The sequence below is a fragment of the Haliotis rufescens genome, unplaced genomic scaffold (assembly GCF_023055435.1).
Source record: "Haliotis rufescens isolate VD_foot unplaced genomic scaffold, xgHalRufe1.0.p SCAF_15, whole genome shotgun sequence".
NCBI classification, from domain to species: Eukaryota; Metazoa; Mollusca; class Gastropoda; order Lepetellida; family Haliotidae; genus Haliotis; species Haliotis rufescens.
The window spans coordinates 35,748,059-35,771,080 of NW_025963835.1; the positions used below are offsets into that span (position 1 = coordinate 35,748,059).

Sequence of the window (23,022 nt, forward strand, 5' to 3'; positions counted from 1 at the left end):
CTGGGCAGACATTATGTATAACTCCCTGGGCAGACATTATTTATAACTCCCTGGGCAGACATTATTTATAACTCCCTGGGAAGACATTATTTATAACTCCCTGGGAAGACATTATTTATAACTCCCTGGGCAGACATTATTTATAACTCCCTGGGCAGACATTATTTATAACTCCCTGGGCAGACATTATGTATAACTCCCTGGGCAGACATTATTTATAACTCCCTGGGCAGACATTATTTATAACTCCCTGGGAAGACATTATTTATAACTCCCTGGGCAGACATTACTTAATTGTTTTAGAGAAATGTTAACTTAAATAATACATTCAGAGAAATGTTAACTTAAATAATATATTCAGAGAAATGTTAACTTAAATAATATATTCAGAGAAATGTTAACTTTAATAATATAATCAGAGAAATGTTAACTTTAATAATATAATCAGAGAAATGTTAACTTAAATAATATAATCAGAGAAATGTTAACTTAAATAATATATTCAGAGAAATGTTAACTTAAATAATATATTCAGAGAAATGTTAACTTAAATAATATATTCACGATCGTGCAAAAGCGATAAATCATTTCTTTCACATAATCCAAAGGGCTTTTCTATGCACCATATGTCATAACGTGTAATAGGCTTAATATTCTTTCCTAATCAATTTCCACGTAAAGGATACTGTCGACATGTGTGAGTTGCGTCACTAGTTCATTACCAGCTGACTCTAGCCCAACTGACTTTCATCACTCGATGCTGACACGATCAGACATTCGGAATCAACATGACGATGTTCGACAGCAGATTTGTCGTAGTCCTCCTGGGTGTCATTGCGCCATTGCTGGGATGCGGAACTCTCGAGAACGAGCTTGCCACAATCTTAGGGCGGCTGCAGGCGGCTAAAGAAGACTTCAAGTGCATCTTCAACATCAGCGATGAGCAGTGTCCATGTTTGGGTAAGTAAAGAAGACATTTGTAGATGTCATGTCTGCCGCAATTGTAATGAATGAGTGAGTGAGTTGGGTTTTACGCCGCTTTTAACAGTATTCCAGTTATATCACGGCGTGTCAGCTTAATGTGGGAGGAAAGCGCGAGGTGGTGCAGGTCTCAGAAGTTTACCACTTCGGTGAAACCCACGAGCACGGGTATGGTGCTGACAAACCTCGAAACATAATCGGGGCGAACCGGGATTCGAACCCACAATCATAGGTTTCTGTCGTGCCCAAGGGACGCAATTCTGCACAGCGAATCGCGGCGCCTTAAACGACTGGGCCACCCGTGCCCTTTGCCGCAATTGTAGCGTTAGAAGCCGACTGTACCTCATGCATGTGCCGGTTGCAGCAAACTGTCCTTCGTGTATATGAAAGGGGAAGCATTTAAAGCAGACTGTACTTCGTGTATGTGAAGGTGGCAGCGTTTGAAGCAGATTGTACTTCGGGTATGTGGCGTTTGAAGCAGACTATACTTCGTGTATGTGACGTTTGAAGTAGACTGTACTTCGTGTATGTGAAGGTGGCAGCATTTAAAGCTGATTGTACTTCGTGTATGTGAAGGTGGCAGCGTTTGAAGCAGACTGTACGCCGTGTATGTGAAGGTGGCAGTGTTTGAAGCAGACTGTACTTCGTGTATGTGGCGTTTGAAGTAGACTGTACTTCGTGTATGTGAAGGTGGCAGCATTTAAAGCTGATTGTACTTCGTGTATGTGAAGGAGGCAGCGTTTGAAGCAGACTGTACTTCGTGTATGGGGCGTTTGAAGGAGATTATACTTCATGTATGTGGCGTTTGAAGTAGATTGTTCTTCGTGTATGTGAAAGTGGTAGCGTTTGAAGCAGACTGTACGCCGTGTATGTGAAAGTGGTAGCGTTTGAAGCAGGCTGTACTTCGTGTATGTGAAAGTGGTAGCGTTTGAAGCAAAGCTGTACATCGTGTTTGTAGCGTTTGAAGCAGACTGTATGCCGTGTATGTGAAATTGGTAGCGTTTGAAGCAGACTGTACTTCGTGTATGTGAAAGTGGTAGCGTTTGAAGAAGGGTGTACTCCGTGTATGTGAAAGTGGTAGCGTTTGAAGCACACTATACTTCGTGTATGTAAAAGAGGTAGCGTTTGAAGCACACTATACTTCGTGTATGTGGCGTTTGAAGCAGACAGTACTTTGGGTATGTGGCGTTTGAAGGAGACTATTTTTCCAGTTTGTGAAATTTGTAGCGTTTGAAGCAGACTGTACTTCGCGTATGTGGGTTTTGAAGCAGATAGTACTTCCAGTAGGTGAAAGTGGTAGCGTTTGAAGCAGACTGTACTTCGTGTATGTAAAAGTGGTAGCGTTTGAAGCAGACTGTACTTCGTATTTGTAGAGTTTGAAGCAGACTGTACTCCGTGTATGTGAAAGTGGTAGCGTTTGAGGCAGGCTGTACTTCGCGTGTGTGAAAGTGGTAGCGTTTGAAGCAGACTGTACTTCGTGTATGTGGCGTTTGAAGCAGACAGTACTTTGGGTATGTGGCGTTTGAAGGAGACTATTTTTCCAGTTTGCGAAATTTGTAGCGTTTGAAGCAGACTGTACTTCGCGTATGTGGGTTTTGAAGCAGATAGTACTTCCAGTAGGTGAAAGTGGTAGCGTTTGAAGCAGACTGTACTTCGTGTATGTAAAAGTGGTAGCGTTTGAAGCAGACTGTACTTCGTATTTGTAGAGTTTGAAGCAGACTGTACTCCGTGTATGTGAAAGTGGTAGCGTTTGAGGCAGGCTGTACTTCGCGTGTGTGAAAGTGGTAGCGTTTGAAGCAGACTGTACTTCGTGTATGTGGCGTTTGAAGCAGACTGTACTTCGTGTATCAGGCGTTTGAAGTAGACTGTACTTCGGGTATGTGTCGTTTGAAGGACACTATATTTCATGTATGTGGCGTGTGAAGCAGACTGTTTTTCGTGTTCGTAAAAAATTGTAGCGGACTGTACTTCGCATATGTGGGTTTTGAAGCAGATAGTACTTCCAGTAGCTGAAAGTGGTAGCGTTTGAAGCAGACTGTACTTCTGGTATGTGGCGTTTGAAGCAGACTATACTTCGTGTATGTGGTGTTTGAAGTAGACTGTTCTTCGTGTATGTAAAAGTGGTAGCGTTTGAAGCACACTATACTTCGTGTTTGTGGCGTTTGAAGGAGACTATATTTTGTGAATGTGGCGTTTGAAGTAGATTGTTCTTCGTGTATGTGAAAGTGGTAGCGTTTGAAGCAGACTGTACGCCGTGTATATGAAAGTGGTAGCGTTTGAAGGAGGCTGTACATCGTGTTTGTAGCGTTCGAAGCAGACTGTTGTTCGAGTATGTAAAAGTGGTAGAGTTTGAAGCAGACTGTACTTCGTGTTTGTAGAGTTTGAAGCAAACTGTACTTCGTGTATGTGAAAACGGTAGCGTTTGAAGCAGGCTGTACTTCGTGTATGTAAAAGTGGTAGCGTTTGAAGCAAGCTGTACTTCGTGTATGTGGCGTTTGAAGTAGACTGTTCTCTGTGTATGTAAAAGTGGTAGCGTTTGAAGCACACTATACTTCGTGTTTGTGGGTTTTGAAGCAGACTGTTTTTCGGGTATATGGCGTTTGAAGGACACTATATTTCGTGTATGTGGCGTTTGAAGCAGACTGTTTTTCGTGTTTGAAAATTGTAGCGTTTGAAGCAGACTGTACTTCGCGTATGTGGGTTTTGAAGCAGATAGTACTTCCAGTAGGTGAAAGTGGTAGCGTTTGAAGCAGACTGTACTTCGTGTATGTGGCGTTTGAAGGAGACTGTTCTTCGTGTAAGTAAAAGTGGTAGCGTTTGAAGCACACTATACTTCGTGTATGTGGCGTTTGAAGCAGACAGTACTTCGGGTATGTGGCGTTTGAAGGAGACTATAGTTCGTGTATGTGGCGTTTGAAGGAGGCGTTTTTCGTGTTTGAAAATTGTAGCGTTTGAAGCAGACTATAGTTCGTGTATGTGGCGTTTGAAGGAGACAGTACTTCGGGTATGTGGGTTTTGAAGCAGATAGTACTTCCAGTAGGTGAAAGTGGTAGCGTTTGAAGCAGACTGTACTTCGTGTATGTGGCGTTTGAAGGAGACTGTTCTTCGTGTAAGTAAAAGTGGTAGCGTTTGAAGCACACTATACTTCGTGTATGTGGCGTTTGAAGCAGACAGTACTTCGGGTATGTGTCGTTTGAAGGAGACTATATTTCATGTATGTGGCGTGTGAAGCAGACTGTTTTTCGTGTTCGTAAAAAATTGTAGCGGACTGTACTTCGCATATGTGGGTTTTGAAGCAGATAGTACTTCCAGTAGCTGAAAGTGGTAGCGTTTGAAGCAGACTGTACTTCTGGTATGTGGCGTTTGAAGCAGACTATACTTCGTGTATGTGGTGTTTGAAGTAGACTGTTCTTCGTGTATGTAAAAGTGGTAGCGTTTGAAGCACACTATACTTCGTGTTTGTGGCGTTTGAAGGAGACTATATTTTGTGAATGTGGCGTTTGAAGTAGATTGTTCTTCGTGTATGTGAAAGTGGTAGCGTTTGAAGCAGACTGTACGCCGTGTATATGAAAGTGGTAGCGTTTGAAGGAGGCTGTACATCGTGTTTGTAGCGTTCGAAGCAGACTGTTGTTCGAGTATGTAAAAGTGGTAGAGTTTGAAGCAGACTGTACTTCGTGTTTGTAGAGTTTGAAGCAAACTGTACTTCGTGTATGTGAAAACGGTAGCGTTTGAAGCAGGCTGTACTTCGTGTATGTAAAAGTGGTAGCGTTTGAAGCAAGCTGTACTTCGTGTATGTGGCGTTTGAAGTAGACTGTTCTCTGTGTATGTAAAAGTGGTAGCGTTTGAAGCACACTAAACTTCGTGTTTGTGGGTTTTGAAGCAGACTGTTTTTCGGGTATATGGCGTTTGAAGGACACTATATTTCGTGTATGTGGCGTTTGAAGCAGACTGTTTTTCGTGTTTGAAAATTGTAGCGTTTGAAGCAGACTGTACTTCGCGTATGTGGGTTTTGAAGCAGATAGTACTTCCAGTAGGTGAAAGTGGTAGCGTTTGAAGCAGACTGTACTTCGTGTATGTGGCGTTTGAAGGAGACTGTTCTTCGTGTAAGTAAAAGTGGTAGCGTTTGAAGCACACTATACTTCGTGTATGTGGCGTTTGAAGCAGACAGTACTTCGGGTATGTGGCGTTTGAAGGAGACTATAGTTCGTGTATGTGGCGTTTGAAGGAGGCGTTTTTCGTGTTTGAAAATTGTAGCGTTTGAAGCAGACTATAGTTCGTGTATGTGGCGTTTGAAGGAGACAGTACTTCGGGTATGTGGGTTTTGAAGCAGATAGTACTTCCAGTAGGTGAAAGTGGTAGCGTTTGAAGCAGACTGTACTTCGTGTATGTGGCGTTTGAAGGAGACTGTTCTTCGTGTAAGTAAAAGTGGTAGCGTTTGAAGCACACTATACTTCGTGTATGTGGCGTTTGAAGCAGACAGTACTTCGGGTATGTGGCGTTTGAAGGAGACTATAGTTCGTGTATGTGGCGTTTGAAGGAGGCGTTTTTCGTGTTTGAAAATTGTAGCGTTTGAAGCAGACTGTACTTCGCGTATGTGGGTTTTGAAGCAGATAGTACTTCCAGTAGGTGAAAGTGGTAGCGTTTGAAGCAGACTGTACTTCGTGTATGTGGCGTTTGAAGGAGACTGTTCTTCGTGTAAGTAAAAGTGGTAGCGTTTGAAGCACACTATACTTCGTGTATGTGGCGTTTGAAGCAGACAGTACTTCGGGTATGTGGCGTTTGAAGGAGACTATAGTTCGTGTATGTGGCGTTTGAAGGAGGCGTTTTTCGTGTTTGTGTAATTTGTAGCGTTTGAAGCAGATTACTTCGCGTATGTGGGTTTTAAAGCAGATAGTACTTCCAGTAGGTGAAAGTGGTAGCGTTTGAAGCAGACTGTACTTCGTGTATGTGAAGGTAGCAGCGTTTGAAGTACACTGTACTTCGTGTATGTGAAGGTGGCAGCGTTTGAAGCAGATTCTACTTCGTGTATGTGAAAGTGGTAGTGTTTGAAGAAAACTGTACTTCGTGCATGTGGCGTTTGAAGCAGACTGTACTCCGTGCATGTGAAAGTGGTAGCGTTTGAAGCAGACTGTACTCCGTGTATGTAAAAGTGTTAGCGTTTGAAGCAAGCTGTACATCGTGTTTGTAGAGTTTGAAGTAGATTGTTGTTCGTGTATGTAAAAGTGGTAGCGTTTGAAGCAGACAGTACTTCGGGTATGTGGCGTTTGAAGGAGATTATACTTCGTGTATGTGGCGTTTGAAGTAATTTGTTCTTCGTGTATGTGAAAGTGGTAGCGTTTGAAGCAGACTGCAGCTGTACGCCGTGCATATGAGAGTGGTGGCGTTTGAAGGAGGCTGTGCATCGTGTTTGTAGCGTTTGAAGCAGACTGTCCTTCGTGTATGTGAAAGTGGTAGCGTTTGAAGCAGACTCTAAGCCGTGTATGTGAAAGTTGTAGCGTTTGAAGCAGGCTGTACACGTTTATATGAAAGTGGTAGCTTTTGAAGCAGGCTGTACATCGTGTTTGTAGTGTTTGAAGCAGAATGTTATTCGTGTATGTAAAAGTGGTAGCGTTTGAAGCAGACTGTACTCCGTGTATGTGAAAGTTGTAGCGTTTGAAGCAGGCTGTACTTCGTGTATGTGAAAGTGGTAGCGTTTGAAGCAGGCTGTACTTCGTGTATGTGAAAGTGGTAGCGTTTGAAGGAGGCTGTACACGTTTATATGAAAGTGGTAGCTTTTGAAGCAGGCTGTACATCGTGTTTGTAGCGTTTGAAGCAGACTGTTGTTCGTGTATGTAAAAGTGGTAGCGTTTGAAGCAGACTGTACTCCGTGTATGTGAAAGTGGTAGCGTTTGAATCATACTGTACTTCGGGTATGTAGCGTTTGAAGCAGACTGTACTTCGGGTATGTGGCGTTTGAAGGACACTATATTTCGTGTATGTGGTGTTTGAAGGAGATTGTTTTTCGTGTTTGTGAAATTTGTAGCGTTTGAAGCAGACTGTACTTCGCGTATGTGGGTTTTGAAGCAGATAGTACTTCCAGTAGGTGAAAGTGGTAGCGTTTGAAGCACACTGTACTTCGGGTATGTGGCGTTTGAAGCACACTATACTTCGTGTATGTGGCGTTTGAAGTAGACTGTTCTTCGTGTATGTAAAAGTGGTAGCGTTTGAAGCACACTATAGTTCGTGTATGTGGCGTTTGAAGGAGACAGTACTTCGGGTATGTGGCGTTTGAAGGAGACTATATTTCGTGTATGTGGCGTTTGAAGCAGACTGTTTTCGTGTATGTAAAAGTGGTAGCGTTTGAAGCACACTATACTTCGTGTATGTGGCGTTTGAAGGAGACAGTATTTCGGGGAAGTGGCGTTTGAAGTAGACTGTTTTTCGTGTTTGTGAAGTTTGTAGCGTTTGAAGCAGACTGTACTTCGTGTATGTGAAGGTGGCAGCGTTTGAAGCAGATTGTACTTCGTGTATGTAAAGGTGGCAGCGTTTGAAGCAGGTTGTACTCCGTGTATGTGAAAGTGGTAGCGTTTGAAGCAGGTGTATTCCGTGTATGTGAAAGTGGTAGCGTTTGAAGCAGAATGTCCATCGTGTTTGTAGAGTTTTAAGCAGGGTGTACTCCATGTATGTGAAAGTGGTAGCGTTTGAAGTAGACTGTACGCCGTGTATGTGAAGTTGGTAGCGTTTGAAGCAAGCTGTACATCGTGTTTGTAGCATTTGAAGCAGGGTGTACTCGGTGTATGTGAAAGTGGTAGCGTTTGAAGCAGGGTGTACTCGGTGTATGTGAAAGTGGTAGCGTTTGAAGCAGGCTGTACGCCGTGTATGTGAAAGTGGTAGCGTTTGAAGCAGGGTGTACTCCGTGTATGTGAAAGTGGTAGCGTTTGAAGCACACTATACTTCGTGTATGTAAAAGTGGTAGCGTTTGAAGCAGGCTGTACTTCGGGTATGTAGCGATTGAAGCAGACTATACTTCGTATAAAAGTGATACCGTTTGAAGCACACTATACTTCTTGTATGTGACGTTTGAAGCAGACAATGCTTCGGGTATGTGGGTTTTCAAGCAGATAGTACTTCAAGTAGGTGAAAGTAGTAGTGTTTGAAGCAGACTGTACTTCGTGTATATGAAAATGTTAACGTTTGAAGGAGGCTGTACGCTTTTATATAAAAGCGGTAGCTCTTGAAGCAGGCTGTACATCGTGTTTGTAGCGTTTGAAGCAGACTGTGTTCGTGTATGTAAAAGTGGTAGCGTTTGAAGCAGGCTGTACTTCGTGTATGTGAAAGTGGTAGCGTTTGATGCAAACTTTACTTCGGGTATGTGGCGTTTGAAGCAGACTATACTTCGTGTATGTGGCGTTTGATGCAGACTGTTTTTCGTGTTTGTGAAATTTGTAGCGTTTGAAGCAGACTGTACTTCGCGTATGTGGGTTTTGAAGCAGAAAGTACTTCCAGTAGGTGAAATTAGTAGCGTTTGAAGCAGACTGTACTTCGTGTATATGAAAATGTTAACGTTTGAAGGAGGCTGTACGCTTTTATATAAAAGCAGCAGCTCTTGAAGCAGGCTGTACATCGTGTTTGTAGCGTTTGAAGCAGACTGTGTTCGTGTATGTAACAGTGGTAGCGTTTGAAGCAGGCTGTACTTCGTGTATGTGAAAGTGGTAGCGTTTGAAGCAAACTGTTCTTCGGGTATGTGGCGTTTGAAGCAGACTATACTTCGTGTATGTGGCGTTTGAAGTAGACTGTTTTTCGTGTTTGTGAAAATTGTAGTGTTTGAAGCGGACTGTACTTCGCGTATGTGGGTTTTGAAGCAGATAGTACTTCCAGTAGCTGAAAGTGGTAGCGTTTGAAGCAAACTGTTCTTCGGGTATGTGGCGTTTGTAGCAGACTATACTTCGGGTATGTGGCGTTTGAAGTAGACTGTTTTTCGTGTTTGTGAAAATTGTAGTGTTTGAAGCGGACTGTACTTCGCGTATGTGGGTTTTGAAGCAGATAGTACTTCCAGTAGCTGAAAGTGGTAGCGTTTGAAGCACACTGTACTTCGGGTATGTGCGTTTGAAGCAGACTATACTTCGTGTATGTGGCGTTTGAAGTAGACTGTTTTTCGTGTTTGTGAAAATTGTAGTGTTTGAAGCGGACTGTACTTCGCGTATGTGGGTTTTGAAGCAGATAGTACTTCCAGTAGCTGAAAGTCGTAGCGTTTGAAGCACACTGTACTTCGGGTATGTGCGTTTGAAGCAGACTATACTTCGTGTATGTGGCGTTTGAAGTAGACTGTTTTTCGTGTTTGTGAAAATTGTAGTGTTTGAAGCGGACTGTACTTCGCGTATGTGGGTTTTGAAGCAGATAGTACTTCCAGTAGCTGAAAGTCGTAGCGTTTGAAGCACACTGTACTTCGGGTATGTGCGTTTGAAGCAGACTATACTTCGTGTATGTGGCGTTTGAAGTAGACTGTTCTTCGTGTATGTAAAAGTGGTAGCGTTTGAAGCACACTATACTTCGTGTATGTGGCGTTGAAGCAGACAGTACTTCGCGTATGTGGGTTTTGAAGTAGATAGTACTTCCAGTAGCTGAAAGTGATAGCGTTTGAAGCACACTGTACTTCGGGTATGTGGCGTTTGAAGTAGACTGTTTTTCGTGTTTGTGAAATTTGTAGCGTTTGAAGCAGACAGTACTTCGCGTATGTGGGTTTTGAAGCAGATAGTACTTCCAGTAGGTGAAAGTGGTAGCTTTTGAAGCAGATAGTACTTCCAGTAGGTGAAAGTGGTAGCGTTTGAAGCAGACTGTACTTCGTGTTTATGAATGCGGTAGCTTTTGAAGCAGGCTGTACTCCGTGTATTTGAAAGTGGTAGCGTTTGAAGAAGGCTGTAATCGTGTTTGTAGCGTTTGAAGCAGACTGTTGTTCGTGTATGTAAAAGTGGTAGCGTTTGAAGCAGACTGTACTTCCTGTTTGTAGAGTTTGAAGTAGACTGTACTCCGTGTATGTGAAAGTGGTAGCGTTTGAAGCAAGCTGTACATCATGTTTGTAGCGTTTGAATCAGACTGTTGTTCGTGTATGTGAAAGTGGTAGCGTTTGAAGCATACTGTACTTCGGGTATGTGAAATTAGTAGCGTTTGAAGAAGGCTGTACTTCGTGTTTATGAATGCGGTAGCTTTTGAAGCAGGCTGTACTCCGTGTATGTGAAAGTGGTAGCGTTTGAAGCAGGCTGTAATCGTTTTGCTTGCGTTTGAAGCAGACTGTTGTTCGTGTATGTAAAAGTGGTAGCGTTTGAAGCAGACTGTACTTCGTGTTTGTAGAGTTTGAAGCAGACTGTACTCCGTGTATGTGAAAGTGGTAGCGTTTGAAGCAAGCTGTACATCGTGTTTTAGAGTTTGAAGCAGACTGTACTCCGTTATGTGAAAGTGGTAGCGTTTGAAGCAGACTGTACTTCGGGTATGTGAAAGTGGTAACGTTTGAAGCAGGCTGTACATCGTGTTTGTAGCGTTTGAAGCAGACTGTTGTTCGTGTATGTAAAAGTGGTGGCGTTTGAAGCAGACTGTACTTCGTGTTTGTAGAGTTTGAAGCAGTCTGTACTCCATGTATGTGAAAGTGGTAGCGTTTGAAGCAAGCTGTACATCGTGTTTGTAGCGTTTGAATCAGACTGTTGTTCGTGTATGTGAAAGTGGCAGCGTTTGAAGCATACTGTACTTCGGGTATATGAAAGTGGTAGTGTTTGAAGCATACTGTACTTCGGGTATGTGAAAGTGGTAGCGTTTGAAGCAAGCTTTACATCGTGTTTGTAGCGTTTAAATCAGACTGTTGTTCGTGCACGTTAAAGTGGTAGTGTTTGAAGCAGACTGTTGTCGTGTATGTGAAAGTATTAGCGTTTGAAGCAGGCTGTACTTCGTGTATGTGAAAGTGGCAGCGTTTCAAAGCAGACTATATTTCGAACATGTGAAAGTGGTAGACGTGGTTAAATTTGTAGTAAGTAGTAATTAGATACTTAAATTCGGAGAACTTCTGTCCATCAGGGAGTGATACTCTACATTAAAGGTTTTGCATCTGTTAGTGGTGCGATTCCTAAGCAATTTAAATATCGAATTCACCATGTTAATCAAAATTGTTGACTAGCAAATATACAAAGCCACAGTCAAGACTGGAGAGAGGGAATACACCAACATTAAGAACAACAAAAGTTCCTGTGACATTGAATAAGATTTAATGCAAAGTTATGTTTTTTACCAAATCTGAAACACTTTCGGTTTGCAACAGATAAAAGACTCCTGTAAGTGTTCAAATGGTTTAATTTGCCATACTGACTTCAGAAAATGCGTGATTTCATAAATAAACCATGAACATGCTAAAATATCAATTTACAAATCAATAGCGTGTGTGTACACCTCTGGTTGCGATGCAAGCAACACATCTTCGTCTCATGGAAGGGACTAGGCGTCGCATAAAGAATTTTTTATGTAAAAATGATGATGCGATTCAACGATAGTCATGAGATTAAACTAAATTGTAATGAAAATATTCTCTATTATTTTTACTCAAACGTATACCATTATTTCTTACGAAGTGATATTCAACATTTTTACTAAGTTCTTTGTTCATTTTACTAGGAGACCAGACTATATATTCTTCTTGGTAATTGGTAAGAAACAATTGATGACCGTATTTGGTTGGTTTGACATCACTGATATAATATATACCTTGTGGTAATTCTCTCCATTTGATAATTTTGTCCGTGAGCATAAATTCCATTATATATATTTATGTAAGCATTCTTCTAAATGTGATCGAATGATAGTAAGCAATCTATTTTTAATCTCCAACCAGTTCTTTGGTTTTGGCACGGAATAATTGACGCGCTGGTTGCCTCCCTTGTTCTATGAACTTTTTTTTCTCGTATCCGCTAATACCACTGGTCTTATGAGAATTAGATCGAATCTCCTGCTTCATTGCATTGTATTTGGTGAGTTCCGCCAACACTAAACGAAACTCCTCCTCGGATATCTTACAATCAGCCATTGCTGTCGACATATGATCCTCAATGCTGTTCAACTTTGCTTCGGCTAGTATCCGAATATTATCGTGTTTTAATACCTTCTTTTGCAACTTACGAGAAATGAATTTTATCGCCAGTTCTGCCAGTCCTGAGACTCCGGCCGCTATTTCCATGCAAGTACGATAGGCACGGCGAATATAGTTGATAATAAACCAACACTGGCTACACCGAGTCCCATGCCAGCTGTCACAAGTGTGGTGTCAACTGCGTCCAGAGCATTCACGGCTCTGCAATACCTTTTATACAATCCATGTCTAAACTCCCTCTCCATTTCTATTCGATGTTTTATATTGCTTATTTGATGTAATTGAAATCCATCAACACTATCCATCTTTTCAAATGCTTCATCGAGCGCCGGATATAAACCCTTAGTGTATATTACGGTCATATAATAGTCTTTAATTTGTCTTGCTTAAATGTTTTGAGAGTATACATCAACCTTATCAAATGAATATTATACGGCATGAATATCTTAGTAAGAGAAATACTACCACTTTTAATAATTTGTACCCCCTCAAGGGTCGCAATGGGTGATGCTCCAATATGAATTATACTGCAACGTTGACGTTGGTGTTTCTTTAGCCATTTAATCAATAGGCCAGGTAATATTTCGAAGGCATTTTCCAGTGTATCACCGAACAAAACTTCAATAATAAGCGTAGAAATATTAGGTATTGCACTCAAGTTCTGTTTAATATCATTCAATTCAGTAACCAAATTTAAACTAACATTTTTTACTGCCGGAAGACTATATAACATATCACCTGGGTTTTCTGGCAGGGGGGTGACTAACACACTTTTTCATTTTGATGGGATATAAGCCGCGAGTACGATGCCACTATTTATTATCTTAGTTAAATTATGTGCCTTACCCATCATCACATACGGTGGGGTAATGACGATATTCAGTAGCCACTCGATGTTTGCTTCAACCATAGTCCATTTATTATCACCGTTGAGAATAAGATTGTACGAAATGTTTTTATGGAGTCTTTTTTAACGTCGACATCGCTTAAATCTCCTATATTACCTGTGAATGTAACTTCTTTCCGCTTGTATACATCATCTTGTAAGTGTAAAGCATATAACTTACCATCGGTACCGGGTTTACCGAATCTTTCTGTGTCTCCGAGAGTGGAAAGCGCAATTGTATTACATTGTCTGAGCGTTCCAGGGCCTGATGAATCAACCATTATTTATAATATGGAGTGTTACACTCAAGTATCCTATATGTACAGGTTGGTGTTTTACATCTAATACAGAAATTTTGAGGTCTGAAATAATACCACACTTTAATTTTTTATATTGTAATGATGAGAAAGAGTCCGTTCTACCACTATTGTATTTTTCATCTTTTACTGGAATAGATCTGAGTAGAGTTGAAGGACTTTCGAGTTGAATATTATCCGTTGTACTCATCTGATCAAGATGGATGCACAACTCTTTATAGGGAACTAAATCGGGTAATTTAACTCCCTGTGCTGATGTCTTGATTACTGTTATATCTCCGAGTGCAAATCCAAGTGTAACTGCTAAGTTCATGAAAAGCTTTACATCCTTTTCTCCAGCGTTAAATCAGCATCCCATTCGACTCATTTTGTGTGAGACTTAATTCCATTAGGCTTAAAAATTTCATCATTGAGTGAGCATAAGCTGTAATACCCATCAGGTATAATGTGTCCTTTTCTATTTATCATTATCTGATTATTTCCTTTCGCATCATTTATATTGATCCACCGCGGGTAATACGTTACATCGCATAGGGCGACTTCAAGTTGTCCATCCGAGTTATCGATAGTATGAAGCAGTTCAATAGACTGACAATTTGTTATTCCCAGGAGTGTAACATACATATTAAATATACAATGATACTATATCATAACTTAAATATGAAATCAACTTATATTACTAATCAGTCGATTTTAGTAAGTGCCTCTGGTGCTAATGTTTTTGTTAAATTCCCTGATATCTTTGAAAAATACAGGGTCACGGCAACTAGTGATAAAATGGGGAACGATTGGTTTCACAATCCAATGCAATTTTGGCAGAATCAGTTAAACTTTGCCATATAGTGTGCAACAACAGGATGTGGTGTATCTCTTTATGTCCCAGGATTTGAACTGAATAAGTCTGTTTTATCATTTCACGTGTACTATCAGATTAGACGTATACTTAAAGAAATTAGTGCTCCATTACCGCAGGACAATTCTCGGTGCACAATCGCAAACACGAACGTCCATTATTGGTTCTGGGATGGCACTCGATGCACAAAAACAGTTTGTCGCAAACGTGGAGGATGCTATTAATTCACTAGTTGACATACCATCTTCTATAAAGCGTTATAAGGATGTATTACAGTACGCTCAATCCAAAGTGGACTACGTTTATGCGCCGGGACTATACATGTATCCGAGTAATATGGAACTTAAGATCGGTCAAGTGATAGGTTATAATAATAAAATTGTTATTGCTACCGATCAACAAAAAACAGGTATAAATTCAGATATTAACACCGAATTAATAACGCAAACAAACACAGGCGAAAGGGGAATAGTCAAGCCACAAATATCTACTAACACATCTACTAACGCACAACCACAAGTGCCTCCGCATATTGTAGCTAAAAATCAACAACATATCGATGAAAAAACAGCGCTTATAGTAGGTGGAGTCGCGGCTGGTTTGCTCATGATTTGGTTAAATAGTCTTTAGCGAACTGATTTGGTTAAAAAGTTCTTAGCGGATACGTACAACATCCCTGCAATTGCTACGATCAGTGCCCACAAGTTTTGACTAAGCCAAGTGGTGGTCTTAGCTAATAAATTCAAGAGCCAGGAAACTATACTCCCTATTATACCGGGAAGTGCAGACGCATCTTTCCCAGCGAGCTTTCCCAGTCCTGAACCTAATGCTTTTAAATGCTTTTTTATCCACTCTTTTATACCGTCCGACCTAGGGGGTGTGGGAGGTGTGGGAGGTCCACTGCCACCAGTTAGCGTGAGAGTCAAAGTTGATATAATAAATGCGGTTAAAATACTGGCAAAGGTTATTGCTTGTTCTCTGAACAATGTTTTGATTTTATCGGCCAGTGTAGTGTCATCGTTGAGGACTTGATCGATAGTTTCTCGAATTCGACTGATTTGTGAATGAAGTGCCTTTCTATTACTCGAAGCTGCTTCGAGGCGGGCCGATCTTTCGTCTTCTAAGTTACATAATCTTTCTGCAACGCGACGTCTACTGAATTCATCAACCGCCTGTTCAAGTTTTGTTTTCTCATAAGCTATATGCTTGTCGATTTCCGATAGCTTGGCTATATTATTGATGAGTTCTCCCCGCAGAATAGAGAGATTAGATTTTATTCATGAACTGCGTAGACAGGGACATTCAATTCAAATGCTTACGGATGTCGAATCTGCCATGCACGAATACTTCCTTACATATGTAAGAGTCTCGGTGCTGATAAGGTCAGGAAGCAGATTATTTACGCTAGGAAGAGAGATTACATCAATGAGAGGAATAGGTTGGGGAGAATACGTATTTATATATGAAAAATAACCATTTAGACAAATGAATCATTTTGTATATACCATGGTCACATTGTTTTTTGTCAGAGAGTTGAAGGCTATGGCAAAACAACGTGGTCTACATGGATATTCTAAAATGAGAAAAGCTGAATTGATCGATTTACTCGGTTTGGAATACAACAAACCCCAGACTGTTAGAGAACTCAAACCTCAAGCAAAAAACAGTGGGCTGAGAGGTTATTCTCGAATGAGAAGAGCTGACTTGATCGCTTTACTAGATAATGATAATCAACCTGATGATGTTGATAAAAAACAACATGACGATGTTGATAAAAAACAACAAGAATTAAAATTTGTACCCACATCCGCCGGCATTGGTAAATATCTTGGAGGTTGGAAGATGGATATTAATTCCAACATGGATGTTAATGATGTTAAGCCCATAATATCGAGCAAAATTAATGAGGAGTTAGATGATTTACATAGTATAAAATACAAGCTGACGATTAAAATGTCATTGAGTAAAAGTAACACAGACGATAGCACCGAATATACCGAACCATATTTCCGAAGCAATCAAGAAGTTATAACCGAATCCGATACTATAAACGCATCATTAGATACATCAATTCAGAGGATACAGGAAACTTTAGAAAGCTGGACTAGTAGAGGTTCGGGTTGGGGTGTGGATAAAATCGATAGTTTATATTTAGATATAGCAAATTATATGCCCTTCAAAGGTGGATCTTATATAGATTTACCCCCCTATTATAAAAAGAAAAAAGCCATAATTAATGTAAAAAATAAATCCGATGACTGTTTAAGAATGATGATAAGATCTGCATTGTTCCCCGTAGATTCTAAAATTGCAAATAGACCTTCTAGCTATCCCCAAAACGATGGACTCAACTTCGATTGTATAGACGAACCTACACAAATATCACAAATTGATAAGGTGGAAAAGCAAAACAATTTAGCTATAAATGTTTTCGGACATTCTTCTAAAGGAATTGTTGTACACAGGATAAGCTCTGCTCCAGAACATATTCCCAGGATCAATTCATTTCTAATCGAAAAAGATGGAAAATATCATTATACATGGATAACGAGTTTAAGCAGGCTATTATACGATCAAACTAAATATAAGGGAAAGAAATATTTCTGTGAAAGATGCCTGCATGGGTACAGCAGACAAGATCTATTGGAAGCGCATAAAGAAGACTGTAGAGGTGTTGGACAGACTGCTATCAGGATCGATATGCCTAAAGAGGGGAAAAATATATTGAAATTTGAACAAGATTGTAACCAAATACCAGTACCGTACGTAATTTACGCCGACTTTGAAGCGCTTATCAAACCTATAGAAAATAATCAAGATAATAATCAAGATACGTACAAAACTCAAGAACATATTCCTTGTGGGTTTGGATAAATAGTTGTAAGGTATGATGGGAAAACAAACCCGCCCGTGATTTACAGAGGTCCCGATGCAGCGGGAAAGTTCCTAGAATATCTACAAAACGAAGAGAGAATAATCAGGGAAAATTTATCGTGTAAGAAACTCATGTATATGACAAGGGATGATTGGAGGGCCTATAAGAGGTCAACGAGTTGTCATGTTTGTAATAAACCCCTGAATGGGGATTCCGTAAGAGATCATTGCCACGTCACAGGTAATTATCGGGGAGCCGCGCATAACGAGTGTAACTTGAAACTAAAAATGAATTCTCAAACAATACCCATCCCTGTTGTGTTTCATAACCTTAGAGGATACGATTCTCATCTCATCATGCAAGCTATCTCAAAGACCGACGTTGGCTTGGCTTCCTAATAATATGGAAAAATACATATCATTCTCGTTGACTAAAACTATACATTATAGGGACAAGGATGGGAAAGTCGGAAGAAAGCAAAGTAATGGACTTAGATTCATAGACTCCGTACAGTTTCTGTTATCTTCCCTGGACAATTTAGCTTATGCGAACAATCCCGAAGACTTTGCGATAACAAATCAATATACCGATAGGTTAACTCGTCATTTGTTGCTGAGAAAAGGTGTATATCCTTACGAATATATTGATGATTGGTCTTGATTCAACGAAACTAAATTACCACCTCTTGAATTATTATATAGTAACTTAACAGAATCTAAATTAACCGATGCCGATTATTAACATGCTCTGACCGTGTGGGATAAATTAGGTTGTAAGAATTTAGGTGATTATCACGATCTGTACTTAAAAACCGATGTACTGTTACTGGCTGATATATTCCAGATATTTAGAAAGACATGTTTAAAACAATACGGCTTGGAACCAGCATGGTACTATTCCAGTCCCGGACTATCGTTGGATGCATTGTTGAAGAAGACCGGCGTAGAACTAAAACTACTCACAGATAAGATATGCACTTGTTTATTGAGAAAGGATTAAGAGGTAGTATATCGATGGCGGCGAAAAGGTATTCTAAGGCTAATAATAAATTAGTGGAAGGATATGATCCGAGTAAACCTGACACATATATTATATCTCGACGCCAACAATTTGTACGGATGGGCTATGAGTCAACCTTTACCCACAAGTGGTTTTGAGTGGGTTGATATTCATAATATCAATGTGAATGATATCCCCACAGATTCCGATAAAGGGTACATACTAGAAGTTGACTTGGAATATCCAAATTCGTTACATAAAGACCATAACAGTTATCCGCTAGCTCCCAAAAGATTAATGGTGAATAAAGATTGGATGTCGGAATATCAACACTCCTTGATGGGTAATACTAGGTTAGCTAACGTAGAAAAACTCGTACCAAATTTGATAAGATAAGACAAAATATATAGTTCACTACAGAAATCTCCAGTTATATCTATCGTTAGGTATCAAACTAAAGAAAATACACAGGGTTCTAAAGTTTGATCAGAGCCCTTGGATGGAGCCCTATATAAGGTTGAACACAGATTTAAGAAAGATAGCTACCAGCGATTTTCGAAAAGAATCTGTATAAGCTCATGAATAACTCGGTATTTGGTAAAACTATGGAGAATCTAAGGAAGCGTGTTGATGTTAAATTAGTCAGGTCTAATGAGGAAGAAAAACTCAGGAAACTTATAGCAAGTCCGGCTTTTAACAGAAGCAAGATATTCGATAACGACTTAGCCGCGTTGCATATGCAGAAGAGTAATATAAAATTCAACAGACCGGTGTACGTTGGTATGAGTATTCTCGACTTGTCAAAACACTTAATGTATGACTTTTATTACAACGAACTTAAGAAGCAATGCGGCGATAGATGCGAGGTGTTATATTCCGACACAGATTCTTTGTTGATGGAAATACAAACCGAGGATGTGTGTAAAGATATGGCAGAAAAAATAGATATGTACGACACGAGCGATTATCCAAAAGATAATCCATTGCACAGCGTAGTAAATAAAAAGGTGTTAGGTAAGATGAAGGATGAATGTGCTGGGACCCCTATAGCGGAGTATGTAGGATAAGACCTAAGATGTATTCTATAAAGAAGTCCGATAATGGAGAGATAAGAAAAGCTAAGGGTGTTAAAAAGTATGTGGTAAAAAAGCATATCAAACACGAACAGTATAAAGAAGCATTATTCAACGGTAGAATGTTCAAACACGAAATGAACTCTTTAAGAAGTTACAATCATAGAATATATGGATTAAGAATGAACAAGACATCATTATCCCCCTTGATACAAAGAGATGGATTGATAAGGATGGTGTAACTACCTATGCTTATGGTTACTTAGGGCGGTAATACTGTATCGTCGGGAACTATGAACAACTCTTCTCGTACAAATGCCCTGCCTGGTCCATCTTTAAGATAATAAAGAATAGGCTCTCCTTCTTTCATAACCAATCAACTAATATTATATATCTTAAGAGACCAAATCAGATCGGTTGCGCGACGTAGGCCTCCTTATAAACCTCTAGTGACGTCACTCTATTGTCTCGCCAGGGTCTTCTTTTACCGACTAAACCTCTACTGGTAGTTTACCGGGCATTCCAAGAGTAAGCCCCGGGCATTCCCAGGGTAAGCCCCGGGCATTCCTAGGGTAAGCCCCGGGCTGTCTGCAAGAAATCCCGGGAGATTTTCTTCTGAAAGCCTGGTTTTTGTCCCGAAGAATACCCTCTGTATTGACTTACCTTTCTGCATGAAAAAACAACAACAGAACATGGCTCAACTATTTATTGATATTAGTTGAAATTGAAATTGAGCGTCACAGTTCGATTTAGTTTGTCTTCAGGTCTTTGGTCATGTGCTCTTTTCGGATCAGCTTCTTCACGTGATGGCGAGTTCATTTTTTTTGACATACTAAGTATGTCAGAGACCGTTGCCTTTTGGTTGTCAGAAGTTCTCTTGTAATTTCGAACGGCGTCGCTCCGATGTCCTGAAACAGATTGTTTAGATGAGTGAAAGTATTACACAAACAGCATACAAATACACTTAAAAACTATTACAGATTAAAAAAACACCAATATTACCATATATATCATGAATAAAAGACCATCTTACTGGTTTTGGAAAAAATATTTCTTTGATATGTTATGACTTTTGCTGAAAAACAATTTCTTATTACTGCAAGACTAAAATGTTTATCAACCTACCGGTAATTTCGCAAATCATTTGTTCATCAATGTCACCTTGATACAATCGAGAGGCTGCCGTGGCTCTCAAGGAATGGTTTGTCTTCATGCCCTCAATACCGGACGTCTTGCACAGTCTTTTGACGGTAACTTGTAAGGTAAATGGCCGATGGCATTTACAGTATACCAGTCTTTCGACGTTCTAGTCCTTCTTGGAGTGGAGTAGAAGTATTCAGTATGTTGACCAGGTTTGCTGGGGGAAATAAGATAGAAAGGGACACTTGTAATATTTGTTTTTGTGAAACAATGCATTGAGTGGGCGGATACTCCACCTTCTGAAAATTTCATTCAAAAGTTAGAATGTAGTCAAGATTTATATAAAGCGATTATCAAATACATAATTCCCAAACCACTAAATAAACGTTTAGGTAATACATGCAATATGCATTGGTGTTTTTAACACTTACCACAAAGACCTGTACTTTTCAAAGAGACGCACAAAACATCTTTTAGGGTTGTCCGTGTTCTCATACGCTCGAACTTGTTTCTGTACCAGCTTCCTGTGCTTCAAGCCGCCGTGATTAGTCTTTGATGCGTCTTCCGTGTAGAGTAGATACTTTCTGCCATTATAGTCAGTGTGGGGACCTGTTATTTGGGGGTTCGTGAACAGCCTCAGCGCTCTATGCTCTCTTCCTCCTCGCAGTGCGAAATGCAAACCTGTGTAAATGTTTTGAAAATGTGTATTTTAGACAACAGCAAATATGAACAATAATGAAAATTCAGTTAATTATTTCAACAAACTGTTAAACTTTTGTGTTCAAAAAGGTTCACACATTAATATTTCAATTTTATATGTGAATGAACAAATTCCAATGATTTAGTTTATACTATTTGTAAAAGTGATTTTCAAAGATATAAAGAAAAACAACTGTGTGATTTACTTACCGGTAAGATAAAGAACCGTATCCACAAGTTGCTGAGGGTCGTCTTCGCCTAATGAACCGCTACTCCACAAGCGATCCTCGTCGTCCATTGATATAGTTTCAGTTTTCTTCCTGACAGCGCTGCCCAGTCCTTTTTAAGAAAGTTCCTTCATTAAAGCGTCCAGACATGTTCTGCTCTCTTCAAACTGTTGATCCTCGAACAAATTAATATCCTTTCACCCTTTCAGCCTCAAGCCACTCTGAAGAGCGGTAAACAGTCCATGTACAGTTTCCGCCGTGTACTGGGTGCCGTCCACTTTCCTCGCCTCACAAAGGAAATATTTGAAAGCGGTGTTCATAGTAGATAGGCTCATTTCGACTATATCCTCTGTCAAGCACTTTTGCGGTAATTCCAAATTGTCCGCAATTGACCGTGACCTGCGTTCTTCTTGCCACCGTTTAAATGTTGAGAATGCCCAGTCATTTTTATAACGTGTTGTTCTAGGGACACAGATCTCAATTTTCTTGGCTATTTCACGCTCGGAGAGTGGATCTCCAAAACGGAAGTTAAAGTCATCACTTTCTTTGTCTTCTTCAGCACAGGATGCCGATTCTTTAAAAACTGACTGCGTCAGAAATAGATCGTTGTCGTCTGCGTCCATCCTCTCCAGTGGAATTCATTCGACTGGCTTGAACCACGTGCGCTCATTGTTACAACGGGCCTGAATCACGTGTGTCACGTGCAGCGCGCGGATGTACTCCCCGCGTATTGCAGTTAAACTCTCAACAGTAAATATCAATGAAGTCATGTTAATACCAATTAGTAAAATTATTTCTAAATCATATTATTTGATTATAACACATCCGGTACAACACATCGTGTACAACACGTCGTGTATAACACATCCGGTACAACGCATCCCGTACAACACGTCGTGTATAACACATCCCGTACAACACATCTCGTACAACACGTCGTGTATAACACATCCGGTACAACACATCGTGTATAACACATCCGCTGCAACACATCCCGTACAACACGTCGTCTATAACGCTTCTGGTAAAGCACATCCGGTACAACACATCGTGAACACATACGATATACCACATCCGGTACAACACATCGTGTACAACACGTCGTGTATAACACATCCGGTACAACAAATCGTGTACAACACGTCGTGTATAACACATCCGGTACAACACATCGTGTACAACACGTCGTGTATAACACATCCCGTACAACACGTCGTGTATAACACATCCGGTACAACACATCCCGTACAACACGTCGTCTAAAACGCTTCTGGTAAAGCACATCCGGTACAACACATCGTGAACACATACGATATACCACATCCGGTACAACACATCCCGTACAACACGTCGTGTATAACACATCCGGTACAACACATCGTGTACACCACGTCTTGTATAACACATCCGGTACAACACATCGTGTACAACACGTCGTGTATAACACATCCGGTACAACACATCCCGTACAACAAGTCGTCTATAACGCTTCTGGTAAAGCACATCCCGTACAACACGTCGTGTATAACACATCCGGTACAACACATCGTGTACACCACGTCTTGTATAACACATCCGGTACAACACATCGTGTACAACACGTAGTGTATAACACATCCGGTACAACACATCCCTTACAACACGTCGTGTATAACACATCCCGTACAACACATCTCGTACAACACGTCGTGTATAACACATCCGGTACAACAGATAGTGTACAACACGTCGTGTATAACACATCCGGTACAACACATCCCGTACAACAAGTCGTGTATAACACATCCGGTACAACACATCGTGTACAACACGTCGTGTATAACACATCCGGTACCACACATCGTGTACAACACGTCGTGTATAACTCA

At 40.4% G+C, this 23,022-nt stretch overlaps 2 protein-coding genes across 2 annotated transcripts in view; one reads left to right on the forward strand and one right to left on the reverse strand.

The window, feature by feature from the left end:
• The first annotated feature begins 700 nt into the window (after positions 1-700).
• Positions 701-23,022, forward strand: part of LOC124126752 — a 42,839-nt gene continuing 20,517 nt past the window's right edge. Inside the window, exon 1 of the mRNA XM_046490267.2 lies at positions 701-960. Coding sequence (XP_046346223.1) covers positions 789-960 — 172 coding nt within the window. The 5' untranslated portion in view covers positions 701-788. The remainder of the gene's footprint in view (positions 961-23,022) is intronic.
• On the reverse strand, positions 19,759-21,238 carry LOC124126753 (zinc finger MYM-type protein 4-like). The gene is made up of 4 exons (XM_048396516.1): positions 21,138-21,238; positions 20,660-20,909; positions 20,214-20,445; positions 19,759-19,996 (listed from the first exon to the last, which is right to left on the reverse strand). Exons 1-3 carry the CDS (start codon positions 21,223-21,225, stop codon positions 20,298-20,300), a joined length of 486 nt encoding a protein of 161 aa, XP_048252473.1. The 5' UTR covers positions 21,226-21,238; the 3' UTR covers positions 19,759-19,996; positions 20,214-20,297.

Coding starts and splice junctions, on each gene's coding strand:
- LOC124126753 (XM_048396516.1), bottom strand. CDS start 21,225: ATGGACGACGAGGATCGCTTGTGGAGTAGCGGTTCATTAGGCGAAGAC. Junction 20,910..21,137: donor TACGGTTCTTTATCTTACCG/GTAAGTAAATCA, acceptor ACATTTACACAG/GTTTGCATTTCGCACTGCGA. Junction 20,446..20,659: donor GAAAAGTACAGGTCTTTGTG/GTAAGTGTTAAA, acceptor TATTTCCCCCAG/CAAACCTGGTCAACATACTG.